Source organism: Sciurus vulgaris (genome assembly GCF_902686455.1).
Source record: "Sciurus vulgaris genome assembly, chromosome: 10".
NCBI classification, from domain to species: domain Eukaryota; kingdom Metazoa; phylum Chordata; class Mammalia; order Rodentia; family Sciuridae; genus Sciurus; species Sciurus vulgaris.
Window position 1 is genome coordinate 136370729 of NC_136470.1, and position 24914 is coordinate 136395642.

The 24914-nt window shown below is 41.9% G+C and overlaps 2 protein-coding genes across 3 annotated transcripts in view; one reads left to right on the forward strand and one right to left on the reverse strand.

The window, feature by feature from the left end:
- Nucleotides 1–2062: 2062 nt before the first annotated feature.
- The window catches only part of GFM1 (G elongation factor mitochondrial 1), a 39506-nt gene continuing 16654 nt past the window's right edge, over nt 2063–24914 (reverse strand). The window contains exons 10-19 of one of the 2 annotated variants that reach the window (XM_079100397.1): nt 24071–24172; nt 22421–22477; nt 20497–20634; nt 19695–19777; nt 10932–11094; nt 9005–9149; nt 3864–4024; nt 3071–3124; nt 2795–2937; nt 2063–2173 (exon numbers count right to left, since the gene is read on the reverse strand). In XM_079100397.1, coding sequence (XP_078956523.1) covers nt 2806–2937; nt 3071–3124; nt 3864–4024; nt 9005–9149; nt 10932–11094; nt 19695–19777; nt 20497–20634; nt 22421–22477; nt 24071–24172 — 1035 coding nt within the window. In that variant the 3' untranslated portion in view covers nt 2063–2173; nt 2795–2805. Of the gene's footprint in view, nt 2938–3070; nt 3125–3863; nt 4025–9004; nt 9150–10931; nt 11095–19694; nt 19778–20496; nt 20635–22420; nt 22478–24070; nt 24173–24914 lie in introns of both variants that reach the window. The other variant, XM_079100396.1, reaches the window with a different exon arrangement.
- LXN (latexin) lies at nt 13868–19677 on the forward strand. Its single transcript, XM_079100407.1, has 6 exons — nt 13868–14080; nt 15072–15134; nt 16245–16422; nt 16713–16849; nt 19028–19090; nt 19334–19677. Exons 1-6 carry the CDS (start codon nt 13952–13954, stop codon nt 19430–19432), a joined length of 669 nt encoding a protein of 222 aa, XP_078956533.1. The 5' UTR covers nt 13868–13951; the 3' UTR covers nt 19433–19677.

A 24914-nucleotide genomic window follows, 5' to 3' on the forward strand; every position in this document is an offset into this window, starting at 1 on the left:
ACTTTTTTCACTATCACCATTAGAACATTATTTCGAGCACAAACTCTAAAACTGCTGGCCTGATCTTTCTAACACTGATTTTACTAGCTAACTACAGAGAAAAACTATTGCTTTTGGCTTGGCATAAAATGAACACCCGAGTTCCCTGAGCTCAGTTCCCAGTTCCTCAGGAGTGTGAACCCTCGGTGCCAATGATAATGCCCTCCAGCACCACATTCATTTGTCTGAACTCTCTTCACAATTTTCAAACTTGAAATGGTGCCAGGACTTCCCTGCACTCCCCTTGATTCCACTCGGTTCCAGTTTTTCCCACCTGAATTTTCAGTTCTTACAAATGACAACTTCTAACAAGTTCTTCTGAAAGTCAGAGGGAGGCCTTATATTTGGCACTTAAATGTCTACAACATTTTAGTTTATCACACCAGTTTTTCTCAGCTTAGACAATTCTGACCCTTCCTAGCTTTCTGAGTACAAAAATCGTCCCACGCTGTCTGGCACTTATTTGAATGGATACATGAGGGAATGTCCACCTGAGTTGCCTGTGAGTTGCATTTCAATGATGCATTACGGTGGTGTTCATCTGAAAACAGGCAGTAAAGCTCCGGCTTAGCAGCTTACAGTGCTAGCAATGCAAATGGAGCACACCCCGGTACGTCTCAACTCATTCCTTTCTGGTGGCTGCCAAATGTAAGAGACACTCCAATTTCAAAAACATTAAAACATGAAAAATCCTAATCTTCAGAACTGATTAAATTTTAGTGATTTTGCAAACCATTCAATCTAAGAATAAGCAGTGAGGAAGGAATAACAGGAAAAATATCTTTCAAGGTAAAGTCACCAATGGTGAACCAAGAGCCCAGATTCTTATAGCACACAAATGAACATTAATTATATGACACACGTGAATTGCAAAAATCTTTCATTTCCTGTCTCCAACGTAAGTGCAGACCATCCCGCAGTGGTCTTCAGCACTGAATGCATTTTGGAATCACCTAGAAGAGTTTCTGAGTATTTACTTTTAAGGTCCAGGTGATTTCAAGGTGCAGTCAGGCCTGGGCACCCATGCAGTGCTTTCCTAGTCTGAGTCTACCAGTTCACACAGCACTTTAACAGCACTCATTTATGAATACTCTCACTCATCTTTTCCATTCTTTGGGCTTTGGTTGGCAGGTAGTGTTTACTAACCACCACTAAGCTAATGAGTTAGCAGGAACTGTGGGTTCTGGTCCTGGAGCTGTCCCACAGGGTGCTGTTCCAGATACTCCCCCCAGCTAGGTCTGCATCAGTGCCTATGAGATGCAGGTGATGCACTAGTATCTAGAGTCCTTTCTGACACTGTGACTTTATTAACCAGAATATTTAACAAATCAAGGATGTATCCAAATTTACCCATCTTTCTGATACTCTCAATGGCCAGATGTGCCCTGTCACAACTTGTGTACTGGCTTGTGTGGAACAGTTCTCAAAGTCATCAAGAAGGGTTCCAGGGTGCTGACCAAATGCCTCAGCAACCACGTTATCCAGGTCTGATGCTATTGGAGCAACAGCTGTGTTGGTGGGGAATGTGCTTCCTCAAAAGCAACCTAAGTATCCATTTTACTACTTAGTGAGCTGTGTGGTCTTGCAAAAATTAACCTTCCCTGTACCTTTGTTTCCCTATCGCAAAAAACCCTCTCACACAGGGTTGTGAGAATTAAAATAGGTAATACACTTAAATTACTCAGCAAATGTCTTAAAAACATATGCTCAATACTTAATCCTTTTTTTCAACCTAGAAATCTTAGATTATAAAGTCTATAAATCAAGAAAACCAAATGCATTTAAAACCAGTTATTTCATTTTTATAATCTATTAAGGAAAAAGACTATGAGGTGAATATGGTATAAGGTAATTTTTGGGTGAAGAAATTCTGCATAGTTTGGTAAAACTGCCTAGGAAACCCAACTGTAGAAACCAAAGCTGAATGTTCTTTCACAATCTCAATGAATACATGACAAATTCTAGCAGACTCAAATTCAACTAGCATTTACCAGGTGGGTGAAGTGACAAGGCAACAACTCTGAAATCACACTTTATTATTTAGGGCTATAAGAACACTGAGGTGAACACAAACCAGAAGAGCACATGGGAAGATCTCATTTACTTCCTACAGGACCGCACGTAACGTGTACTCCTAAAACAGAGGCAGTTACAAATTTGCAGAATCCATAAACTGAATCAATCAGCCATATGCCAACCAGCTAGAAACTCAGCTGTTCTATAGTAGGGGCATAGGACATGTCCTCTTAAACAGGACAGCCTGCCCACTAATGACATGAGACAAAATTCACTTGCAAGTCTTCAGCAAAATAACTTAAAAATTCAATGTAGGAGACACAGACAATAAAATTATTGTTTGATAAACATGATTGACAAAAGTGCCCACTGCTGAATCTGGATGGAAGGAACATGGCTGTTCTGTACTGTTTTTCCATATGTTGAAAATTCTCATGAAAAAGAAAATGTGGAAAGGAAGTTTATACATATTCTAAGTTGAAGACTATAACTGAAATAATCTCTTTTTCCCTTAAGTAAATATTAAGTATATTTCAGTAATATTTTGAGGTTATTCAATGAACTATAAAACAAACCAACAGAGTTGAGATATATATATAGAATTATCTTAGAATATAATAGAAGCTCCTGAATGTAAAATAGGAAGGGCTTCGAAAACTTGTTTCAGCAACCTGATTTCATTCCACTGGAATCCGTCATATCTAAGCCTTGCATATTCACTTAAAGTTACTAAACTCACAAGAAAGACAGTCAGTTCTTGGCTTTTCCTTTTTTTACAGGAAGTTGACCTGTCGCTTCCAAATGCTTATTAATGAGGTCTTCTTGTGTGGAAGGTAAACACGGCTGGTATCTGCAATACTCCATTGTGTATTCTCCTTTTCCCTAGGAGTTTAAGAGGCAGAGGAGAGAATTTTTTTATAACTGTTAAGTCGCATGAAGTCAGAATTCCATAAGTCTCATCTTGTGTAGGATGGTCTTTTGAAGAGCACTGTGGTGAAGATAAACACTTGCTTACCTCTGTGCAAGACCTAAGTTCGGTGGAATAACCAAACATATCATTCAGAGGGACCTAAAAACAAACAAGAGATGTAAGCACTGCTTGCTAAAAAATACCTGAGAAAAATACAAAGACATATTGGCTACTTAATGCCTTCAGATTTAGGTTTCAATTCACTACTTTTGGTTTAAAAGACTTAAAAGCCAAAGAGAAACCTTTTTGCCTCATTCCAAGTGGAAACCCTACTTGAAAATCATTTCACTTGGTGGTCACAGCTGGAAACCAATATCAGTCCCTCGGAGCAGATGCCACTGATGCCCACCTGCCTTCCATCCCACCTGCCCCAGGCCCAAGTACTCAGAGGTGCTCCTTCTGTGGAAATGTTAATATACATGTCCACCGGATGCTGGCTATGTTCCTTCTACGGTGCTGGGCAGGCCCCAACACTGAGTCCCACCCAGCCCTGGGTTGGGTCCTGTATGACATGTGCTGGTAGCAGTGTAAAGCAGGGGCCAGCATTCTTCCCCAGATTTAAGTCAAGACAGAAAGGCAGGCTGTGCAAATAAAGCTAAAAGGAGAAAGTCAACAACTCTATACCTGAGAAACTCGCATATTTACAACAGGCCACATTGAAAAATGAATCTTATTTTTGCTTTTTGCATTTAAGAATTTCTCTAACAGCAGATTACAGAAATTCCCAGGTACATACAGCACAAATTCAATAGAAAAATATATAAATTTGCTCTATAATTTCCAAAAACAAAAGCTAAATGACTTCTTTCTGTGGATGAAAATAATCAATGGTACTTACATCCGCATACAGTGTAAAATAGTCCTCAATTCCATCTTGTCCTGTGATTACCCCATGCCGCCGGTTAATTCCTGCCATTACTGGTCCCTGAAATTCATTTGGTGCTATAACTTCCACAGACATAACAGGTTCAAGAATACATAACGTTGCATTTGCCAAAGCTGAGTTAAACAAACAAAAACAAGTGCATTAGCAGTTAAACAAACTGGACACTCTTCCCTTTCCAGCTCTACGAAAGGAGAGGGAGAGACACACACACACACAAATGATGTACTTCAAGTATCTGGTCAGGACTCATTCTGGTACCAGTAAGTCATTCTCCTATGTGGAAATTCCAATAAGACAACATTTAATTCTAGTATTAGTATTTCCATTATCATATTTTTATTATTAAAATGCATTAAACTTCATAGAACATAAAAGGATCCTAAAATATCATTTGCTCATCGAATGCTTTATACCAGGTAAATTACCCAGTTGCTCATTTCTCTGGAGATCTTTAGGGCTAACGACATGAACTGGTAAGTCGTAAGTCTCTAATCAAGGTAAACCCAAGCCTCCTTGCTCATTCCTGGAAGACGTTATTTTTTACTATAAGTAAAGAGCTATTATCACAGGGTGGGCGAGGGTACACAATGTGCCCCCTTATGCTTAGAATAACAATCAAGTTGCACCTCATCTCCTTCCTTTCTAGGCTAAACAATTCCACTACCTGATTGAGAATCTGAAGACCACGTTTCCAGCTTCTGCTCTACCTCTAACAAGTCTACATGCCTTCTATGAAAACAGTCTGTTCAGGTCTCAAGCTTCCACACCTACAAAATAAAGATCCTGGACTAGATGTTAAGAACCATTTCAGCAGTAAAAATGTGTCTATATTTGTTTTTTATCCCATTTGATATATAATCAGAACACTTCTTACAGTTACAAATACTGACTGATGTTTAAATCTGTAATTTGGAAAGTGTATAATAAAATTTCAAACATTTATACTTATTTCAGAAGTTGTGCTAGTTCAGAATAATGCTGCAGTCTGACTGGCTACATGACCTCCAAATGAAGGCTTTAAGCGAGACAGAAAAGTTGATGAAGAAACTGTTTTGTTTTAAAATAAAAGTTTTTAAAACCTTTCCAGAAGATTGACTTGTTTATAATAAACTGGAAATCATTCTTGTAAATTCGTTAACGCACCTCTTCTAAAGAAACTATTAGGGGCTGGGCTGTGGCTCAGCGGTAGACTCTCACCCAGCAGGACAGGAGGCAGTGATGCTGCGCCAACGAGCAGCGGGGCCGAGGGCTGTCACAGTGGCACACGGCGGCCCGTGCCTGCTGGGACCTCGCCCTCCTGAATCCGGCACAGTACTAACACTAAGCACAAAGCAAACTCAACTTGTCCTTTTCCAGCTTTCTGGCATTTTTTTCTGAATATTTCAATCTGGTTGGTTGACTCCACAGATAGATAACCGGTGGATACAGAGGGCTGTCAGAATTCACCTTCTTAGAAATATTAATTCAAGTCATATTCTAGCTCAAAATTATCTTTGACTAACAGCCTGAATTAGTGAAACTGTGTCGTGACAAGAGGAATGCCTGAACTCACAAAATATCACCAACTGGGACGTTCCCTGGCGCGGCTCATGGCTCTGCCAGACCCCTCACGGCCACCTGAAGCAGACTGACAGCCCCAGCTGCAGGTGCAGCTTCATCTGCGTAATTTCTTAGGTTAGCACAACAGTAGCATGTCCCTGGCTCTGAGGACACATAAATAATACAGAAAAGGCGCCCAGAACAAGAGATGTGAGCAGCTGTCTACACTGAATTACACACTGTCCTCCATTTTCAACAGATCAGTAATGTAGAACTAGACTGTCAAGGGGTCATATTCTGAAGGAAAGGGTCATGTTCAATGCCCATCACCCAACTGTGGAGGGTGGTCTGTCCAGTTCTGGTCACATTCCTTCACCCCATTCTTTCCGTTTAACTCTGTTTTGTCCCAAATCCATCTCCCGATTCACTTGTGAGTGAGCCTTGCCCTTATGCCTTCCTTTAACTCTGTAGCACAGGAACCCAGAGCTAACATCACCCTGTCAGTTTTCAAAAGCCATATGGCAGCCCAGTCCTAAAAGTAGGTTCAATGTGGTATGGTATGGGGACAAAGTACTAATGTCACCATAGGACCTTTTAAGCCAAAGTGGTGGGTGGAGATGGTAATGTCTCCACTTCAACCCACTAGCAGTAACATCCACATAACCAGGCAGTGCTAACACGGCTGTGAGCAGGCAGCCTGGCCCAGGTTTAACTTTAAGCTCCACCACTAACCACATGTAAGCTCAGGTCTTCAACTAGCTGCTCTGCGCCTCAGCTTTCTCAGCTATAAAGTCACTGTGAGATACGGCAACTCACCTTCATAATTCACGTGCTTCACATAATTCACAGCACAGTAAGCTATCAATGTCATTACTGCCACTCTGGAGACAATGAGCTGGGGAATAGGGGGCAAGGCACAACATGAGGTCAAAAGCAGTATGACAGGAAAAGGACCTGGCACTCACTAAGCCCAAATAAGTAGGTTGGTGTTTTCAAGTTCAACACATTTAATATTGGGAGTTATCACCACCCAGCAGGCCGGTGAAGCGCAGATGACCAGCCCATGTCCACAGTCAGTAAGATTCACTCACAGCTGGTGAGCAATGGACACGAGAGCAGACTGTGGCATCAAATGAACATGACTTGGCTGGGCCTTCGGTTCCCTTGCAAAGTGGTTACAGGTTCAGGGCTTCTGGAGAGAACAAGCACGGCACACTCTCTAAAGACTGGCCACAAAATGATGGCAATGAGCGCACGAATAGAGAAATGCAGCCAAACTGAACATCTCGTTTCACACTTCACATTTCAGTTACACCACCGATTACTCTCAGGAATGAAGTTTAAATTCTGACTCAAACCGGAATACATGAAAATTTGAACTATTTTTCTTCTAATCTTAATATATAAAATACAATATACTTTGTCATCATATAACAATAACTTATAAGCTATTCTTATACGAAGTTCACTTACCAATGTTTTCACATGGAAACTGATATGGCATTCAACAGAGGTATATGTATTATAAAGTTGATTTTCTTAGTAAATTTGGCAAGAATTTCCTCATATCTGATATTTTACATTTTTATCTTTTTTAGGAATGTTAAGTCTATTTTAATTTTTATTCCATGCCAATGTTTAAGTTTTATTTATTTTCAACTGACAAATAAGAATTATGGGGCAAAATGTGATGTTTCAAACATTTTTATCTTTTAATCATGGAGAAATCGGATCAGATGAAGAAGACCCAAAGCCATCTGTTTTTCATGCTGGCACCCTGCTCACCTGCACAACCTGGCAGGAAGGAAATAAAGCCTCTCGATGCATTTGTAATTCAGTGTTTTCCTCTGTACCTCTACTCGCTGGTAAACTTGTTTAATGTTGACTTTTCATTGGATATGTGGGTATACGATGACATAAACACATATTTATTCTATTTAAACATAGAATCATATAAAAAGAATGGAGTTCCTGCTAACTGGTGACCATATCCATCATCTGGTTTTCTGTAGCCGCTCCTACCAGCATCCAGGCAAGAGCCTTCACAGAACACATGGTGCTAAGTTTGTTTTCAATGTATTTCTAAAACATATAAAATTTTTAACTAATTTGTTGGTTTAAGGTTTACTAAAGTGGTCAAGACTTAGAGGCCAAAAAGCAGGTATTCTAATCGAAATCATGTTTAATAAAGTCCAATTTCTTTGTGATCTTATTTTCCTGTTTCCTTCTGACACAATCTTGAGATTGTGACCAAATGCCATAACACAGACTGCAGATGCATTTTTAATAGAGAGCTTACATAAAGGAAATGGAGAGTCCTTTTCTATTTTACAATGGGAAACTGGAACATAAATTTCTGAAGGCTCCAATTCAAGTACAATAAAGAATGAGCAACCTTCTCCAACCGTGCCCCATACCCGAACACAGACACAACCTGAGCCAAAGGCAACATACGATCCGAAATTCATACAGAACCCTTCAAACCCCGACTTACAGATGCTCAGGGAATGGGGCTGTGATTAACTCTCTATTGTCTATTTTAATCATCTTTGAGGAAAATATTTGACACATTTTGTGAATCACAATTATCCTGTATGAAGACATATCTGTACATTACTTATGAATTACCAAATAATAGCTATGGAAGAGACTGCACACAGAATGAATTTTCTGGTTCCAGGACACAACTTCACAGCCCCTTTGTTGACACTCTAGAAAGCAGTATGGAGATTCCTCAGAAAACATGGAGTGGAACCATCACATGACCCAACAGACCCACTCCTTGGCCTATACCCAAGGGACTTAAAATCAGCACACTACAGTGATGCAGCCACATCAATGTTTATAGCAGCTCAATTCATAGCTAAGCTATGGAACCAACCTAGATGCCCTTCAACAGATGAATGAATAAGGAAAATGTGGTACATATACACAACAGAATATTATTCAGCCACAATGAAATAATGGCAATTGCTAGTAAATGAATGGAACTGGAGACTCATGGTAAGTGAAATAAGCCAATCCCAAAAAACAGAAGAACAAAGGTTCTCTCTGATATGTGTTCACTAACATACAATAAGTGGGGTGTCGGGGGAGGATAGAAGTCCCCTGGATTAGACAAAATCCTTTCTATCCTTAAAATGCCTAAAAGCCTTGCAATGTAATATGAGAAAACGCTACTTATAAATTCATGGACTTCCTGACATTTAAATAAATCAACAAAAATAGTATGACTATAATTAACGTATCTTTAAAACATTTCTTGGAATTGTGAGCACTTGTTTTTTCTATTAAAAACAGAACTTGATGCATTCAAACATGTGGGGAAAAAAAATGAGATAATTTAGAAAAATCAGGTAGGCTTTGAGTTTTGCAAGAAAGAGAATATGGTACTCAACCCCCACTTCAGTTCAGTTCTATAAATGTGTGTGCACTACCTCCCGCACTCCTTGGTTGTGTGTGCCGTGCCTGGGTGGGAAGACTAAGAGCAGGGTTGCCTTCAGAGGCTCTCAAAGCAAACAGGGCACAGCTGTAGGCGCCGGCGGGCAGCTCACCTTGTTTCAGGGCACCTTCTCCAGCTCTGATGAAAGAGATCTCGTTGGAATCGACCATGTGGTGTGCTCCATCTTGCAGAACAAACCGGAGGCCAGAGAGCTTGTGACCAGAAAGAGGGCCCTTCTCACAGGCCTCTAAAAACCCCTATCAATGAATGAAAACAACTTTTAGAAGGAGTGGATTTCATGTCAAAAAGATGCATTATCAAAAATGTCAAATGAAAGCATGCACTAGCCTGTTCGGAATTCCTGTTCTTAGGATATAAGCCATATTTCATCCCTCAAGAACCTTTTCAGAAGTTTCCATCAACACATTTACCAGTTACGTCTCTGTACTGTGACATTTCGATGGAAGAGCATGACACTCAGGTGTGAGATGGCTGGAAAGGATGCCTCGCCTTCCAGAATGGCTCAACCCACAGCCCGTGGAGAGACAATGGCAGGACCTTAATTTTATAATGAGGAAACAGAGGAACAGCAAATCTAAGGAACCGTCTAAGAGAAACCTTGCATCAGCTTTGGCATTTATTTCATAGCTGGGTCAGAAATCTCTCCTCACACCAGCACTGCTCTGCCTGGAGGGCACCTCACTGGTGACAAAGACACAAGGCGTGAAGTCAGAAGATGCCAGTAAGAACTGGCCTTAAAAGATAATTTTGCTTTCCCAAAGGCAATTCTCTTTTAAAAAGACAGTTTTGTTGAGATGTAATGGCTACACAATAAGCTACACGAGTTTAAGAGTAAAATTTGGTAAATTGGCAGTTCTTATTACCCAGTCATGCAGAACTCCTACGATTCCTTTTTTCCTGCCAAGCCATCACATGGCTGCACACACAGTATGCTATATTTCCAACATTACAAACCTGCAAATTGTGTTTGATGAAAAATATCTAAGCTCTCCTTCACTCATGTTACTCTGAGAGATATAATATTTTTGGAATTGTGTGAACAAAATAGTCTTGAAGTAAGGGTACAGTGCAGAGAACACACTACCCACTAAAAAAAACCCACCACCACCCCTAAAACCAAAAGAATAACCCATTAACAAGGATTTTTAAGTTAAAAGGCTAAAAAACAAACGAAAACACTTAAGGGGCTGGGTTGTGGCTTAGTGATACAGTGCTTGCCTAGTATGCATGAGGCCGAGGGTCTGATTCTCAGCACCACATAAAAATAAAATGAAGGCATTGTGTCCACCTACAACTTAAAAAAAAAGTATCTAATATATATACTTATATATATATATGTACACACACACATATACACATACACATATACATGTATGTATATATGTGTGTGTGTAAAAACTCTAAAGACCAAAAATATATTAAAACAAAAAACAAAAAAACTTAAAACCTCAGCCTGCAAGGGTGGACAACTACTGAAGGTACAAGACACCACAGAGACAGCAGAGCACCTCGTGATTCCCCAGGACACGAGAGTGCCATCTGACCTCAGAACTGTGAAGGAGGCAGGCTGAAGTATTTTGCTCTCAGTTTACAAATGAGAAAACTGGCTCTGGAGGCCCACTGACCAAGGGGCGGGCTGATCAGCAAGCAGCAAAGATGACTCAGCACCCAGGTGCAAGGCATCTGAATAAATGTTCCACCACAACAGGGCACGAGCCTTCTGTAAACCCCCAAGGACCAGGACAGAGGTGAACTGCTGACGAAAGCAACGCAGCAGTTTCAGTTCAGGAAGAGGACATGATAGCTACAATTAAGAAACAGACGGGTTCCCATCATCCTCACAGCACAGGTCCTCAGGGCGACTCAGGGAGCTGCAGGGTCCAAGTCAGAAGTAAAGCCTGATAATCGGCCAGGGAAGCAGGCCCCGCAGCCAAAATGAACAGGGCGGACACGTATGATTCCATACTCAGTGAACTGATGTCAGCAAGTGAAAACAGCAAAATTTTGTGAAAATGTACCTTTTCTACAGCAGGCACAAACTGCTTTGGAACATTTGACCCGAACGTCTCATCGGAAAACTCCAACTTGGTGTAGTTCTCTGGGTCCAAAGGCTCCAGCACACCTATCACTTTCCCATACTGGCCTGCGCCACCTGATTGCTTCTTATGTGTGAACTCGAACCTGGAAGTGATTTCAGAGGCAGAAAACCAACGCAGCATCATATGACTACCAAGATGGAATAACTCTACTAATTTAAATGAAAAAACAAAACAAACAAAAAACCCCACTTTTTCTGTATACCACCAATGCACAAAAGAAAAGGTGATTAAGAGTCCAGCTGGAGGCTCCTGTTCCAACAGCCTGCATTCCAGGGAGCTGCCCACTTCTGGAATCCTCTCTTCCCTGGAACACTCCTTTTTTGGAGTCTCTCACTGTGGACAGCTGATCTATTCAGGTCATTTCTATCTGGCCTTGCTATTTAGGTCTATAGATTATAAGGGTGTTCCAGATGGAATAATCAACACCTGAAAATGATTAATGGCAAAACGACAGCAACCAACATAAATAAGTCACCAAAGTCACTTCAGACACAAGTCAGTGAGTGTTCCATGGCACACACAGCAACACAAATAGGTAGAACAAGCATTTTATATGCATATTAAAATATGTAAACACAGGCTATTTCACAGGAAAAACACCTCATGAGTATGTGTGCAAGCAATTTCTTGCTTTAACCTGACATCCTCCTCAAGACCACAGATGGAAGAGGCCAGTCACTTTCAGGTGTATCTGCAGGTAACTGGACAAGAACGGGGAAGAGCTCTGTGTACTGGTGGTGTAAATGTCAGCCTGGGTAGAAGACTCCAGCTTGGGACAGACAGCCTTCCTAAACCGCCTGAGCATGAAGGTGCAGGACTAGCTGCCTCTCAATAACCTCACAGTGGTCAAGAGCTTCAGGATGGCTGAAGGGAGAGCAAGAAAACAAATGCCACATCACCACAGCACCACCACGGGGGGGATTTCCAAATCCACAGCACACAGGGCACAGGGACATGAAGTTCTCCACGTGGCATTTTAAACCTTGTCTTAAATTTGATAATAATATAACATCAACGCACACGCTACTTCTGCACTATCGACACAGTAATCACTAACTCTGGCTACTTATAACTACAATTAAATAAAATGAAGGATCAGCTCCTCAGCTGCACCAGGACAACCCCAGCCCTCAAGAGCACCACGTGGAGGATGGCCACCATCTGGATGGCAGACACAGAACACTTCCCCCACTGCCAGAGCTCTGCTGGGCAGCGACGCTCTGGACGACCAGGTCACACATGAGGAGACCCACGGTTTCAGGGACCTGCCTGAACTTAGGACCAAGAGGCTGCTGCACAAGGCAGCACTGGATACGGACTGTCCTACCTGTTCTTTAGCATGCACCCCTGAAGTCGCTGCTCTTTAATCATCACTCTACAGATAGGAAGCCCAAGGATCAGAAAGGCCACGTCACTCGACCATTGTGACAGAGCTATTAAGTGGCACAGCCAGGGCCTTTGCACCAAAACAATGCCCTTAACCAAGTTCTTTTCTGGAAGGCTAATGATATAAACTGACAACCCACAAAAGACGCATTCACTTCAAAGTCTGCTGGGAGGTGCTTCATGCAGACAGATTTTGCAGTGGTTTAGGTAAAGACATTGAAGACCAGAGAACACCCAGCAAAGAGGTAAACAGACCAGCTGACGGCAAAACAGCCCCTACCTACAGTCAAACCTCTTCATCTTGTGAAAAGCAAGGTAGTTTTGACAAAACTTCATCCTCACATTAAAATTAATGTTAAATTAGAACTGTATTGGTTTTGCTGTTTATCTCTACACTATAGATTTGTTTCCACTTTATGGTCATAACAAAGTTGCAAGCCACAGTCATTTTTATTTTGTTTTATGCTTGTACAGTCACATATTGTAGTATAGTTTACCTGATCCCAAAGAATCATAAATCTTACTTTGAATCATAAATCTACACAATACTCAAGTCTGAGGAGAATGGCCTGAGAACTAACCATTAATGAAGCCATAAAACTTCAAAAACCCATTCTTAAGTAAAAAAGAAAAGAATCTCTATTTCCAAGCCAACCAGTTAAGGTGAAGTTCTGGCCACAGCTCTCATGAAAAGGAACCCTCACTTCCTGATCATCAGCAAACCCAGAGAAATGCCTAAGTTGCAAATCTTTAAAGATGGCAAAAGGATAATTTCAAAAAACAGGAAAGTAGAAATGCACTGCCTTCTAAAAGCTGTCCTGTTGAAGCAACTATAAAACCTCACCTTTGTCACAAGCTACTTTGATGTAGTGCTTTGTGTTCAGTTTTTAGGTACATTTCAGAGTAAAATATTCAAAGGGATTAAAGTTAGATGCATGGTGTTATACAAACCTCACCTTTCAAAGATCAGCAAAGGAGAAGAGGTGTGCAGGGGCATCTTTTTTTTTTTTCCCCCTGATCCAAATTACTTAGTCCCCAACTTAATACTGTATATAAATTGTAGTCTCTCATACCTAGGTTTGAGTAGACGTGACCCAAACTCACAGAAAACTGGGAAAGAAGGGGCAAATCACACTACCTGGGACACCTCCACAACCTGCCCTGTGTAAAGCTCTCGCCGTCTTAAGAAAGTTGTGCTGCAATCTGAAAGAGAAGCAGCCGGACTGTCTTCCAAGGAAACACAGATGGAGGCCTTGAGACGCCCGAGCAGCGCAAAGGAGAGTCGCGGCTTGCAGGGGTTAGAGACCGAGCCACTGCTGCTCCAGCGCCAGCCCTCGCCTGCCATCCCGCAGGCGGCGCAGGCCCGGCAGCCGCGGACGGGCGGGGCCGCAGCAGACTCCCCGGCGAGGAGGAAGAGGAGGGGAGGGGAGGGGAGGGGAGGGCCGCGCCGCGCCGCGCCGCGCCGCCCCGCCCCGCCCCGCCCCGCCCAGCCAGGCAGCGGAGTTTCCGCCTCGACCAGGCAGCACAGCGCTGGGTCTAGGCAGCTCGGTAGCATGGAGATCCCGCCAGAACACTACACAGCCTCCAGGGCGGTCTCGGTGGCCGAGAGCTGCATCAACTACCAGCACGGGACCCCCCACCAGGTGTTCCTGGTGCAGAAGGTGGAGCAGGCCCGCCTGGAGGTGAGTCCCGCCAGGTGTCCCGGGTGCAGACCCCGATCAAGCGGGGAGCTGAGTACAGCGGGTGGTGCAGGCCCGGGCCCTCCGGCTCCCCAAGTTAACGTTCCTGGGGTGGTCTAAGCTCCGGTCCCTGCAGACAGCAGGAACTGTTCATTCTCTTCACGGCAAGGGAGAGAAGCCAATACCATTTCTGCGCCCATCGTGACAAGGAAATAGGGAATTAAGCTAACTTCAGCACTTTTCCTAGGTGACACCATAGCAATCATTCAAAAGAATCTTAAAACTGCTACTGTTTCTTAACTGCTACTCCATCTTCCATACGACTCCACTGCCTAAATTGTAAGAACTGATCCTTGTTAGATCCTTTGACCAAAATCAAGGGGGAAACAAAGAGCAGGAGAAGCTGACATCCAGTCAGAAAAGCCAAGCCTGTGGGCTGAGCCTGGCTGTAGCCGCCTTGGGCTGCGCCCAGCGGAAGGCTGGAACTGGAGGATGCTCGAGACTGCTGATGCCCACCTTACTAGGTTTCGGTGGTCCCTTATTTTTATTCATCAGATACAATTTTTTAACCACCGAAGGTTTTCAGAGCTGACAGGGAAGAGCTTCTCCTCAGAAACAGCAACAAACAGTACAAGCAGTAGAAACTCCCAATTTGCCTCTTGATTTACAAGTGAAATATCTAAATGTTTGTCTTAGCCTGTAAAAACTGTTCAAGAATCATTTTGCAGGGCTGCTAATACACAAGTTAAAACAGTACTTAAGTGCAGCCAGTCTCCAAACACTGCAGTAATCTGCCTCAGGTCCTGATCAAGACAGACAGGACAGAAATCTGCTCAACTGGATGTTAGCTGACTGGTGACATGCCTCTCTCAAGATGCATGGCGTTAATCATGCCTCCAATAGCCAGCCTTCCTCTCCCCATCAAAGAAGAATGCATTTCCTAAAAATGTGAATATTTGACTTATTTTCTCTCCTAACATTTTCTTAAATTTAGGATATTCCAGGAAGAGGACACAAGTATCACCTTAAATTTTCTGTGGAAGAAATGACACAAAAAGTAAGTGAAATGTCCTTTTGAGCAAATAAAATGTTATTCTGAATATTCAAAATCACCTTTTTTTGATCAAATCCATAGCATTTTAGACTTTTACTTTTTAAAAATTGTTGTGAAATCCCTGACTCTCTTAAACACTGACCATATGGTCATATGGTCAAAGCTTACAAGGGCCAGCTTTGTAAGCTTACTCCAAAATTTACTATCTTTGTGTGCTCTGATATATATCCTGAATAATTTCGACTGAACTATTTAGAAAACAGACCATGCTTCAGTTCAAATACATTAAGAAGTGACATACTCACAGGGCAGTCTCAATTTCTGCCCACTATGGCTGAGTGAAGTCATTCACTCTCCGTTCCTTACGCCTGCCCTGCCAGTTCTGTCTTTGTGCATTTAGAGAAGGCAGGCAAGTGCTTTCAGGTATCCATGAGCAACCAGTGACCAACTAAGACCACTGCTAAGGCCCCTTGTGGGGCACAGAAATTTAAAAAAATTATATACCTGTTGAATTATTTAAATAAACTTAAAAGAAACTGCAATTTTCACCATAACCATCTTGGAATTTTTAAAGTCTTGCTTTTTTGAGTATAATTCTGAAGAGCTACAGGCTAATATAAGGAAATTCATTAACCAGCATTTGAGCTGCTAGACAAGGACAGCTTTTCAAAGCATAATTTAATGCTGCAATCTGTTAATTTTATGTCTTAGAGATTGCTATATCTGTGTTTGAGATTATTTCAGGAGCAGGAAGTTAAGAGTAATGGAAAAACTTAAAAAGTAACCAGTCTTGGGTTGATATGTAAAATGAGACTAAAATCTGGTCTCACAAATGGATGCTCCATTAATACTGAAATATACTTAAAGTTTCAGGATTAAAATTTACAAGATTGTGAGACTTAGTAAGTTATAAATAAGAATTCCAGTTTAGGGTACTTGCCTGATAACAGAAAAGGAATGGGACAGGCCAGTTAGACGCCTCTGAAATCAGGCACTGGGGATCAAGTCTGACACCCCTTTAGGGTCAATGCTCTGAAGCCTGTGTCACAGAACAATAATTAGTAACGCATGCCATCTCTACATACGGATATTTCACAAACATGTTTCCAACAGCAAGTCACAGTGAACTGCACAGCTGAAGTACTTTACCCACCAGTGGGACAAGGCACTGCACCAGAAGTCTCCTTCACATTTCAAGGAGAAACTGGGAAGAGCCCAGATGAAGAGGATAACACTTTTTACCAAAGACTCAAGTCCACAAAGGAACCACTACAAGCACAAAATATCCCAGGTATACACAGGATATAGAAAAAATGTTAAGATTAATCTCAATTAACTCTATGCTTAAAATGTCAGATGTTAACCATGTTGGAAATATACTGGCTTTGACCACAAGATTGATTTCCTATCAAGCCAACAAAGAAAGACGACTTGGAACTTTAGAGATCCAAGGCTTAATTAAATTATTTTCTGCACACATTTGAAGAAAACTAAGACATGACTTAGAATTTAAATTTTTTTAAGGTTAGAACTGTATATATAACATGATCACATTTCTCATATAAATGTCTCTCCCACCAGACAGTTTCGGAAATGTATCTCCACAAATGACTCCAGTTCGGCATTTAGCCTGGGTTGCCTGTGGTTACATAATATGGCAGAATTCTACTGAAAACACATGGTATAAAATGGTAAAAATTCAAACTGTCAAGCAAGTGGTAAGTACTCTCTATAAAGCACACTACTGGCAGGATTAATGCTAACAAAGTATTGCTATTCTTAGTTGGATAGTGTTCCTGGTCACCTTGCATTTAATGTAGTGAACCTGGTGTTCTGAAGAAGTCAGTCCTGACTAGAGAGTACAAGGCGTTAGGAAGAGTCCAAAGAACAGCAACTGACACAGTCACTTGGTTGGGTTGGCCAACAGATGCAAACCACAGGCCCCTCTTGCTTCAAAAGTTGTGCTCCTCCCCCCAGTGCCATGTTAGTCTGCATTCCCTGGGACAGGCTGACAAGGAAGCACAGCAGCAGCAGGGCAAAGCCAAGGGTTTCAAAGAAACACTTTCTCGTAACGAGCAGTACTTACACTGCACTTCCCAAGCGCCTCAGTCGGGATGGTTCTTAACCTTTCATGCTAGGCTTAATTAACTCTGATGCTTCACTCAAACCTTCTTCTCAAGCAAAAAGTTCTGGAGAGTTTTATTGGTAGAGGCAAGAGAGAACCCCAGGCACACCAAATCCTTGTAATGATCTGGCCTATCTTTAACCTTCTATGGAAAGGTCCTCAGGACCACCTTTTATGGCAGTCGCGTGAAGCTGAGTTCTCAAGAAGTGAAGTCTTGAGAGCAGTTTTGTGCCCAATACAGATTATTCCCTTTAGCAACCCCAATTCATTTTCACATCACTTGTCGCTGTCCCTGTGGAAGACTGGTGCCACTCCCCGGGCTCAGTCTGAAGGAGAGCAGAAGCACCGCAGTCTTTGTGGAGCCGGCATGTTGCCCCTCAGCGCTCCCACTACTCCTTCCTGAGCCTATTGCAGTTTTCTTTTACCACCCACCTGGTTACACCTGACAACCTCGCGTCTTGTTGCTACCCTTATGCTTCCTTATGTCTGAGATCAAGACCATTAGGAAGGGCGTCTTTCTAGACCTTAAAAATCTATGAATAAATTCTTTGATTTTAGCTGTATTAAGTGGTTAAGAGGAGAAAAAAATCTGACTAGTATCTAATGGAAATCAAGAAACTGCAAAGAAGCCACAACAGTTTTAGTCAGCTCCATGAGACAAAAGGACTTCCCTGCCGACTTGTTTTGGCTTGCTGGTGACAAACCGTGAGGCAGCTGGAGCGCCTGCCTTTTCTCTGCAGGCTTTTGTAACCACTTTAGATGACCAATTACAGTACTCAGAGTCGATGCCAAAGGCCCAACCTACACATCACAACATTTTGAGAAACAGATTTCACAGACATCAACTTTGCTTCCAACATTTTTGTCTTTAGCAATATGTATGCAAGACAATTTAGTAGTTTTACAAAAAACAAAAACAACAACAAAAAAACTCCTGTAACCCTTCACCAAATTGTGATTTTTAAAGTATTAACGAAAACCTCAATAGAGGGGTTTAACCTCAGTTAACTCAGTTTAGCCTCAGTTTCTATATATTATCTACCTTTACTTATTGAGATCCAACATATAAAAACCCTTATTGATGTATGCACTATTATTTGCTGATATATTCAAAGAAAAGATTACTTGAAGACACTATAGAGAGAAGAGCATGCTCTTACCTGGCCCTGGGGCCACATTTACAATCATGTTTCAACAAAGGAGCCCCAGGAGCCACGCTGCACCTTGGACTCCAGGGCTTGGCTTGGCACGTCACTCCTAATCCTTAAGGAGACATGTACGGCATAGCAAATCTCTGGTGATGGTTTTAAACTGTGCAGGCACAGCATTTCTGTGTGGCTGATGGCATAAATACGTTTTATCCCCAAAGTAATAAACAGTATAGAACAAAGATTTAATTACAAAATGAGATAACCATTCAATGCTCTGGTTTCTCTTAAGTGATGATTTTCTGCACAACGGAAACACTAATGGTTCTTAAGTAATAAGCTACACACAATGATGCTAAGTGGCTCCCACAACTTGGAAGGTAAAAACATACAAACAACATTAAGAGAATAGAAAATCATGACTTTAAAATGTAGTTTGACAGAATGCTTACGTAAGAGACTAATTTTTTGTCAGGCTAAATTAAAATAAATCATGACATTCTTTTTTTTCTTTAACCTAAGTGGGAGTATTAAAATCATCTAATAATCAAAGCCCATTTTAAAATTAAAATGTCATTTTGCCAGCTGCATGGTTTTAAACACCAGGCTTTTGTTTGTCACAGCAAAGGAACGATGACTTCATTGAGCTAGACTACACCATCCTGCTCCACGACATCGTATCACAGGTACAGTACCGCTGGTCTCTGTTCCATGCCTTTGAGGCCACAGTGCACTTCCTTCATCTGCCTCTAACTCAGAACCTGGGCAGACTCAGACAGGGCAAGGCCGACAGAGCACACTGGTGGCATTTAGCCTGCTTTCTGTTATTCTTGGTGGAGACTGTGTAGTCACCACCAAAGTATGAACCCACTGTGTCTTCTGAGTTGTTCTCTGAAATTTATCATACCCCCCCTTTTCCTTACTTCCAGGAGATTATCCCCTGGCAAATGCAAGTTCTCTGGCATCCACAATATGGGACAAAAGTAAAACATAACAGTCGTCTCCCAAAGGAAGCACAGAAGGAGTAAAAAGACCCTTCACTGAGATGGAGCGCAGACACATCTACTAATGATGTGCACGTCAGTCCTCACTGGTATCTGGTTTGGGGGGCCAAACAAATCCCGAAATATCACTCTGTATAATGTCATGGTTATAGTAGAGAACTGCATATTACTCCATAATAAAAAGTACCACTACATGAAAATGTCTTTGTAACAGGAATGATTCTGTACATCCCATAGTTAAGTTACAGTTTCATCCTTGAAGTCTATGATTACGTTGCATACTTACGGGACAGGGGCAGTAATGGTCTCCCTAAAGGCAACTTTTGGCTTTCCTGTGATACAAGGGCAGCCATATTCTCTTTCCATTCTCTAAAAAAAAGAAAAAAGGCAAGATAATTTTTTTGATATATTGAACTTTTAAAAATAAGCTGAAAGAAAAAATCCTAAGCATCTTAAAGCACCAGTAGCATTCACTCAAATATAACAGATCTTAAATCATTACAGGATCTTATTAAGGATTAAATATGTGATATTTAATGCTTAATTTATACTTACGGCCAATTATCTATCTGCTCACATCTCACCATTGTTCCCTGTTTTTTACATAAATGCTGCCAGAATTTTCTATCTCAGCCTCAAAGAAATGGCCACTCCACAATTTCCAGTCATACCTTTTGCTCTCACTTACATGGACGTGTATGACCTTTCCCAGAAACAGCCTCCTTTAACTGCCCTATAATGATCTGCAAGCCCGACTTTAGAAGAAATGGCCTAAAGAGTAGATGCAACTGCAAGTTGTCTCCCCAAGGCTAGGACCATGACCGGGTACCCAAGGTCTGGGGATGGATGATCTGCTTGCAATGCCTCTCAGCCCTGATTCTAGAGTCCACAAGACTGAACAAATAAAAGTTCAGAGAACAAAAAAAACATAACTCTTTTGTAACACACAGTGGAAGAAACTATAGACCACATGTGGATACAAACCAGAGTGAAACTTGAAGAAGCACTGAGTTTATAGTCACTACGCTGAGCACTATTGACTTAGCAGTAATTATATAATTCCCCTTAACTTCCTGGTTAGTCATTACCTGAGCATAGATTTCCAGGTGTAATTCTCCCATTCCAGATACAATAGTTTCTTTGCTCTCAGTATCAAAATGAACTTTAAATGTGGGATCTTCTCTTGTAAACCTGCCAATACCTTTCGAAAATTTTTCCAGATCATTCTTTAAAAGAAGAAAAATCATGCGTTTTACAAAGCACAATAAGCAATGATATTTTTTGAAAGAACATTACTGAATGAAATCAAATACCCCAGCAATTAAGAAGTAAAGATAATTCCTATCTAGGTCTATTCCATGCCTTTTTAAAAAAAAGTATGAGCTTGAACACCACACAGCCAGAGAGCAGCGTTCAATAGGGAAATTGTTATGAATTATCCAGGTGGACCCAAAGGAATCATGAAGACCTTTAAAAATGGAAGAGGAAGGCAGAAGGATGGGGGAGAGATGCAGTGATCTAAAACAGGAGAGGGACTCAACCCACTGTTGCTGGCATTAAAGACGGAAGGCAGCCATGAACCAAGGAAGGTAGGCAGTCACTAGAAGCTAGGCATGGTGCTCAGGTGGCAGTGAGGAAATGGGGACCCCAGTAATATACCCAAGGGAACTGGATTCTGTCCACAACCTGAGCAAGCAAGGCAAGATACTTTACCCTGGAACCTCCAAAAAGAACCCAGCCCTGTTTGGTATATGTAGCCCGTTGAGAATGTGTGCGTCTCTGACCTACAGGACTACAGCATACGCCTGTGCTGCTGTAAGCTACGAAGCTTGCGGCAATCTCACGGCGGCATCGGAAAACCGTCACGCCCCATGTCGCCAGTGCTCACAGCCATGGTTTCCCACATGCCTGGAACCAAAACATGCCCTCTGCACATCATCTTAAACCTAACCACGATGCTGAAAGACAGAACTATCCATCTTGTACAGAGGAGGCAACTATGTTCAGAGAGGTCTGGCAACTTGCGTAAGGCTACGCGCAGCTGGTGTGGCAAGACTGGGACTGATTCTGGGTGAGTGATGGGCTGGCCTCTTGCCTTTCCCCACACCAGCCAACACCCTCCGTACAGTGGAAGCATGTTCCCTGCCCACCCTGTGGAGACTCATGGCTTAATGCAGGGATTTAAATTGATTTACAAACAAGCAGACACTTTTCAAACTTTTTAACATATAAACAACTCCAGAGAGACACCAAAAATCTTTTGTGGATTATGAATGCATTTGAATTATCCAGTCAAATGTTTTACATAAGCTCTGGACTTTGGAATGAAAAGAATACTATGCTTCATTTCTAAACTCCCGACTCGCACTTCCCTCATCTAAGCACCTGGAACAAAGGGTGACATCTGCTGGGAAGGAGGAAGGCTGCCCTCCTGGAGTCACTGGGAAGATGCAGCCATTCTGTGTTTCTGGCCTCCTCCACTTTCTCATTTCTACACTGAGAAAAGATCTGGAAAATCTCAGGATTCCTCAAACAGGTGAAGGATGGCCTCTCAACGGACTGAGACCTGTGAAACCATAAGCCCCAAAATGAACCTTTCCTCCTCTAATTGTTCTTTTTAGGTCTTTTGGTTACAGCAGTGAAAAAGCCAACTAAAACATCTACCCATCATACACATGTGCTTTACAGTGGGCTTCACAAAAACAGAGGACAAATATTCCTATTTCCCCTTTTTCCATATTTTAAGAATCCAAGAAAGAAGATTGACCACTGTAACATAGCAAAGAGCAATAAAGTAGCCTGGAAAATATTAAAATGCCACCATTTTCTTAAAAAACACTGAGGAATTAATAGGATCATATTGATAAAATTAAAAAAAAAAAAAATCTTAATACCAAAAGAGGTAACAGACCATTAGGACTGCTGGTTATCACAAAATACCATGTGCACTCCAGGACAAATAAAGAGCTCAGTTTTTATTGTGATATACTGAACTTTAAATCAAGCACCTACCTTGTTAGAAGGCTTCATTGCTACTGAAATGACAGGATCAGGAACATGAATTGACTCCTAAAATATTTTTTAAAAGAACAGAGAAGAATTCAAAAACTATTAAACAGATCAAGGATGGATTCATTTACTGTGCTACATTATGAGCATATTATTTTTTTTTATTTTTTTTATTTTTTTGCAGTGCTGGGAATCGAACACAGGGCCTTGTGCTTGCAAGGCAAGCACTTTACCAACTGAGCTATCTCCCCAGCCCTGTGCTACATTATGAAAGGACAAATGCCAGCCAACATCTTTAGCCAGACAATATATATCTTGGTTTGTTTTTATGTTAAAAAAGTTAATACATTAATGTAACATATTAATAAAGCTGTTCACTAATACAATCTTCTCCCTTCCAAAATAAAATAACATCTATTTATTTACTTAACTATTCAGTCCTACAATGAATCCAAATGCTGACACATGGAATTCCTGGCTATATTTGACATTTGAAGTCTTCTAATAAGTTACTGTATTTCATTAAAATTTACTATAAGGAAAACAAAGTCCTAAAAAAGTTTTTCTACAAAGGACATCTTAATCACATCTCCAACAAGCAGCTATAACCCCTTTCACAGTCGTGAAAGACTTGGAAGGACGACAACACAGCTCATGGGGCGGGGGTGGGGTGGGGGGGGGGAATGCGCAGAGGTGAGGCCTCCAGCCAGGAGCAACTTCTTCAGGCCTCAGCAGGCAGGGCCCCCAACGACTCCCTTCGCAGTGCTAACGTGGCATGCTTTTCCCATCTAGATCTCAAACAGAAACTCTAGATTTGTTATTTTTATAGTGTTTTAAATCAACATGTAAACTCCATAGGCAAGAGAGAAAATTTTATACAAAAAACTGAAGTTATGAAATCATGAGTTCATCTTATGACATGGGCAACAAAGTACTCCTCTGTCAGATCAGCTCTTGTGGAAGTGACCTCCTGTAAACTACCTGGGCCCTAAGGACTCTACCCTTTTGAATTCAGGAGGGGCCACTCTCAGGAACGAGTGGTCATAGTGGAGGAGTGCCCACTCCTATAGCAGCAAAAAAGAGAAGTGAGTGACGGGATTCAATGCAGGAGCTGCCTGAGCACTCTCTTCCCTCAGGACCCCTCGACAATGAAAAGGGACCTCTGAGTTCCAAAGGCAAGCTGCTGCAGTATGTCTGTGCGGCTGCACCCTGTTCTGCTGTCTCCGAGTTATGGTCTGGTCCTGTACTGCTCGATTGGCATGAGAGAATGGTCCACTGGTTGGCTCTTAAGAAGAAGCAGCACTTCACTGGAACCAGACTCATGGTGCTGGCAACAGGGAGGCACCCAGCTGGGCTGCAGAGCTCCGTGGAGGAGTCAGGACCACAGTCCAGCTGGTACCTAGTGGAGATTTTTCTCCACATTAAACTCTGGAGGACTGCAGAATGATTTTTCTAAGAAAAACCAAGTAAGTTTGCTTACACAGAGCAGTTGTCTAACTGGAATTCAAGAGCTACAGTCAACAAAGCCACAATACACCTGATGCCTGTGGCACACAATGAAACTTTGGTAGTTGTTTTTCTGAAGTACTAAACACTAAATAAAAACACTTTTGAAATGTAAATGACAAAAAGCTTTGAAATGGAAGGGCTTACCATAGAAAGGTCACTATTATCTTTGCTTGTGAATGTGTCTCCACTAGCACAGTCAATGCCAAACAGGGCAAAGATGTCTCCGGCATACACTTCCTCAACATCCTGAGTAAAGAAGCAATGCAAATCAAGACAGGACTACAAAGTAACTGCACAAGAAAAACTGTACAGCACAAAGCAGAACTTCCCCCCAGGCAGCACCAACCACCAACTATGCCAGGACAGCTTCAGCAGGGTCTTTACTGAACTACACTACACCTCAACACACAAGACTTTCCTTTAGATGGAAAATTCAGAGCTACGGCTGCATCACACAAAGGATCTGAAGTATGCAAGTAGTGACTGTGCCCCAGTTTTAAAGCTGTTTTCCCAGAATTAAACAGCATGTACTATCTGTGCTACCCAGTTAGACAATGAGATCGTGTACAATAGGCATGTACAAGGAAAACTGCAAAGGAAGTTTTTCAATGGAAGGAGAATGGAGCACATTGTACTAAAAATACATCAGATATCTCATAGATGCGAGCAGTCAAAAAACACAGGAAGGCAAAGAACCAAGCACTGCTGCCAAGCTTCCCAGAGCTGTCCCCTGAGATTGACAGTCATACACAGCAGCTGTGGAGCAGTGAGCGCACTGTGTGCCTTGCTTTAATGACTACGCAGGTGTATGTGTTTCCTGGCAGCTGGCCCATGAGACAGCCGTGACAAGCACTCATCCTCCCAGCCCGCCCCAGCTGCCTATCTCACAAAGCAGCCAAGCTGTCCGATTTCAAGACGGCACGTTCGTCTTCTCAGGAGAGAGAAAAGCCATGGCTCCCCCCAAAGCTTCTTAAGATCTTGCTTAGGC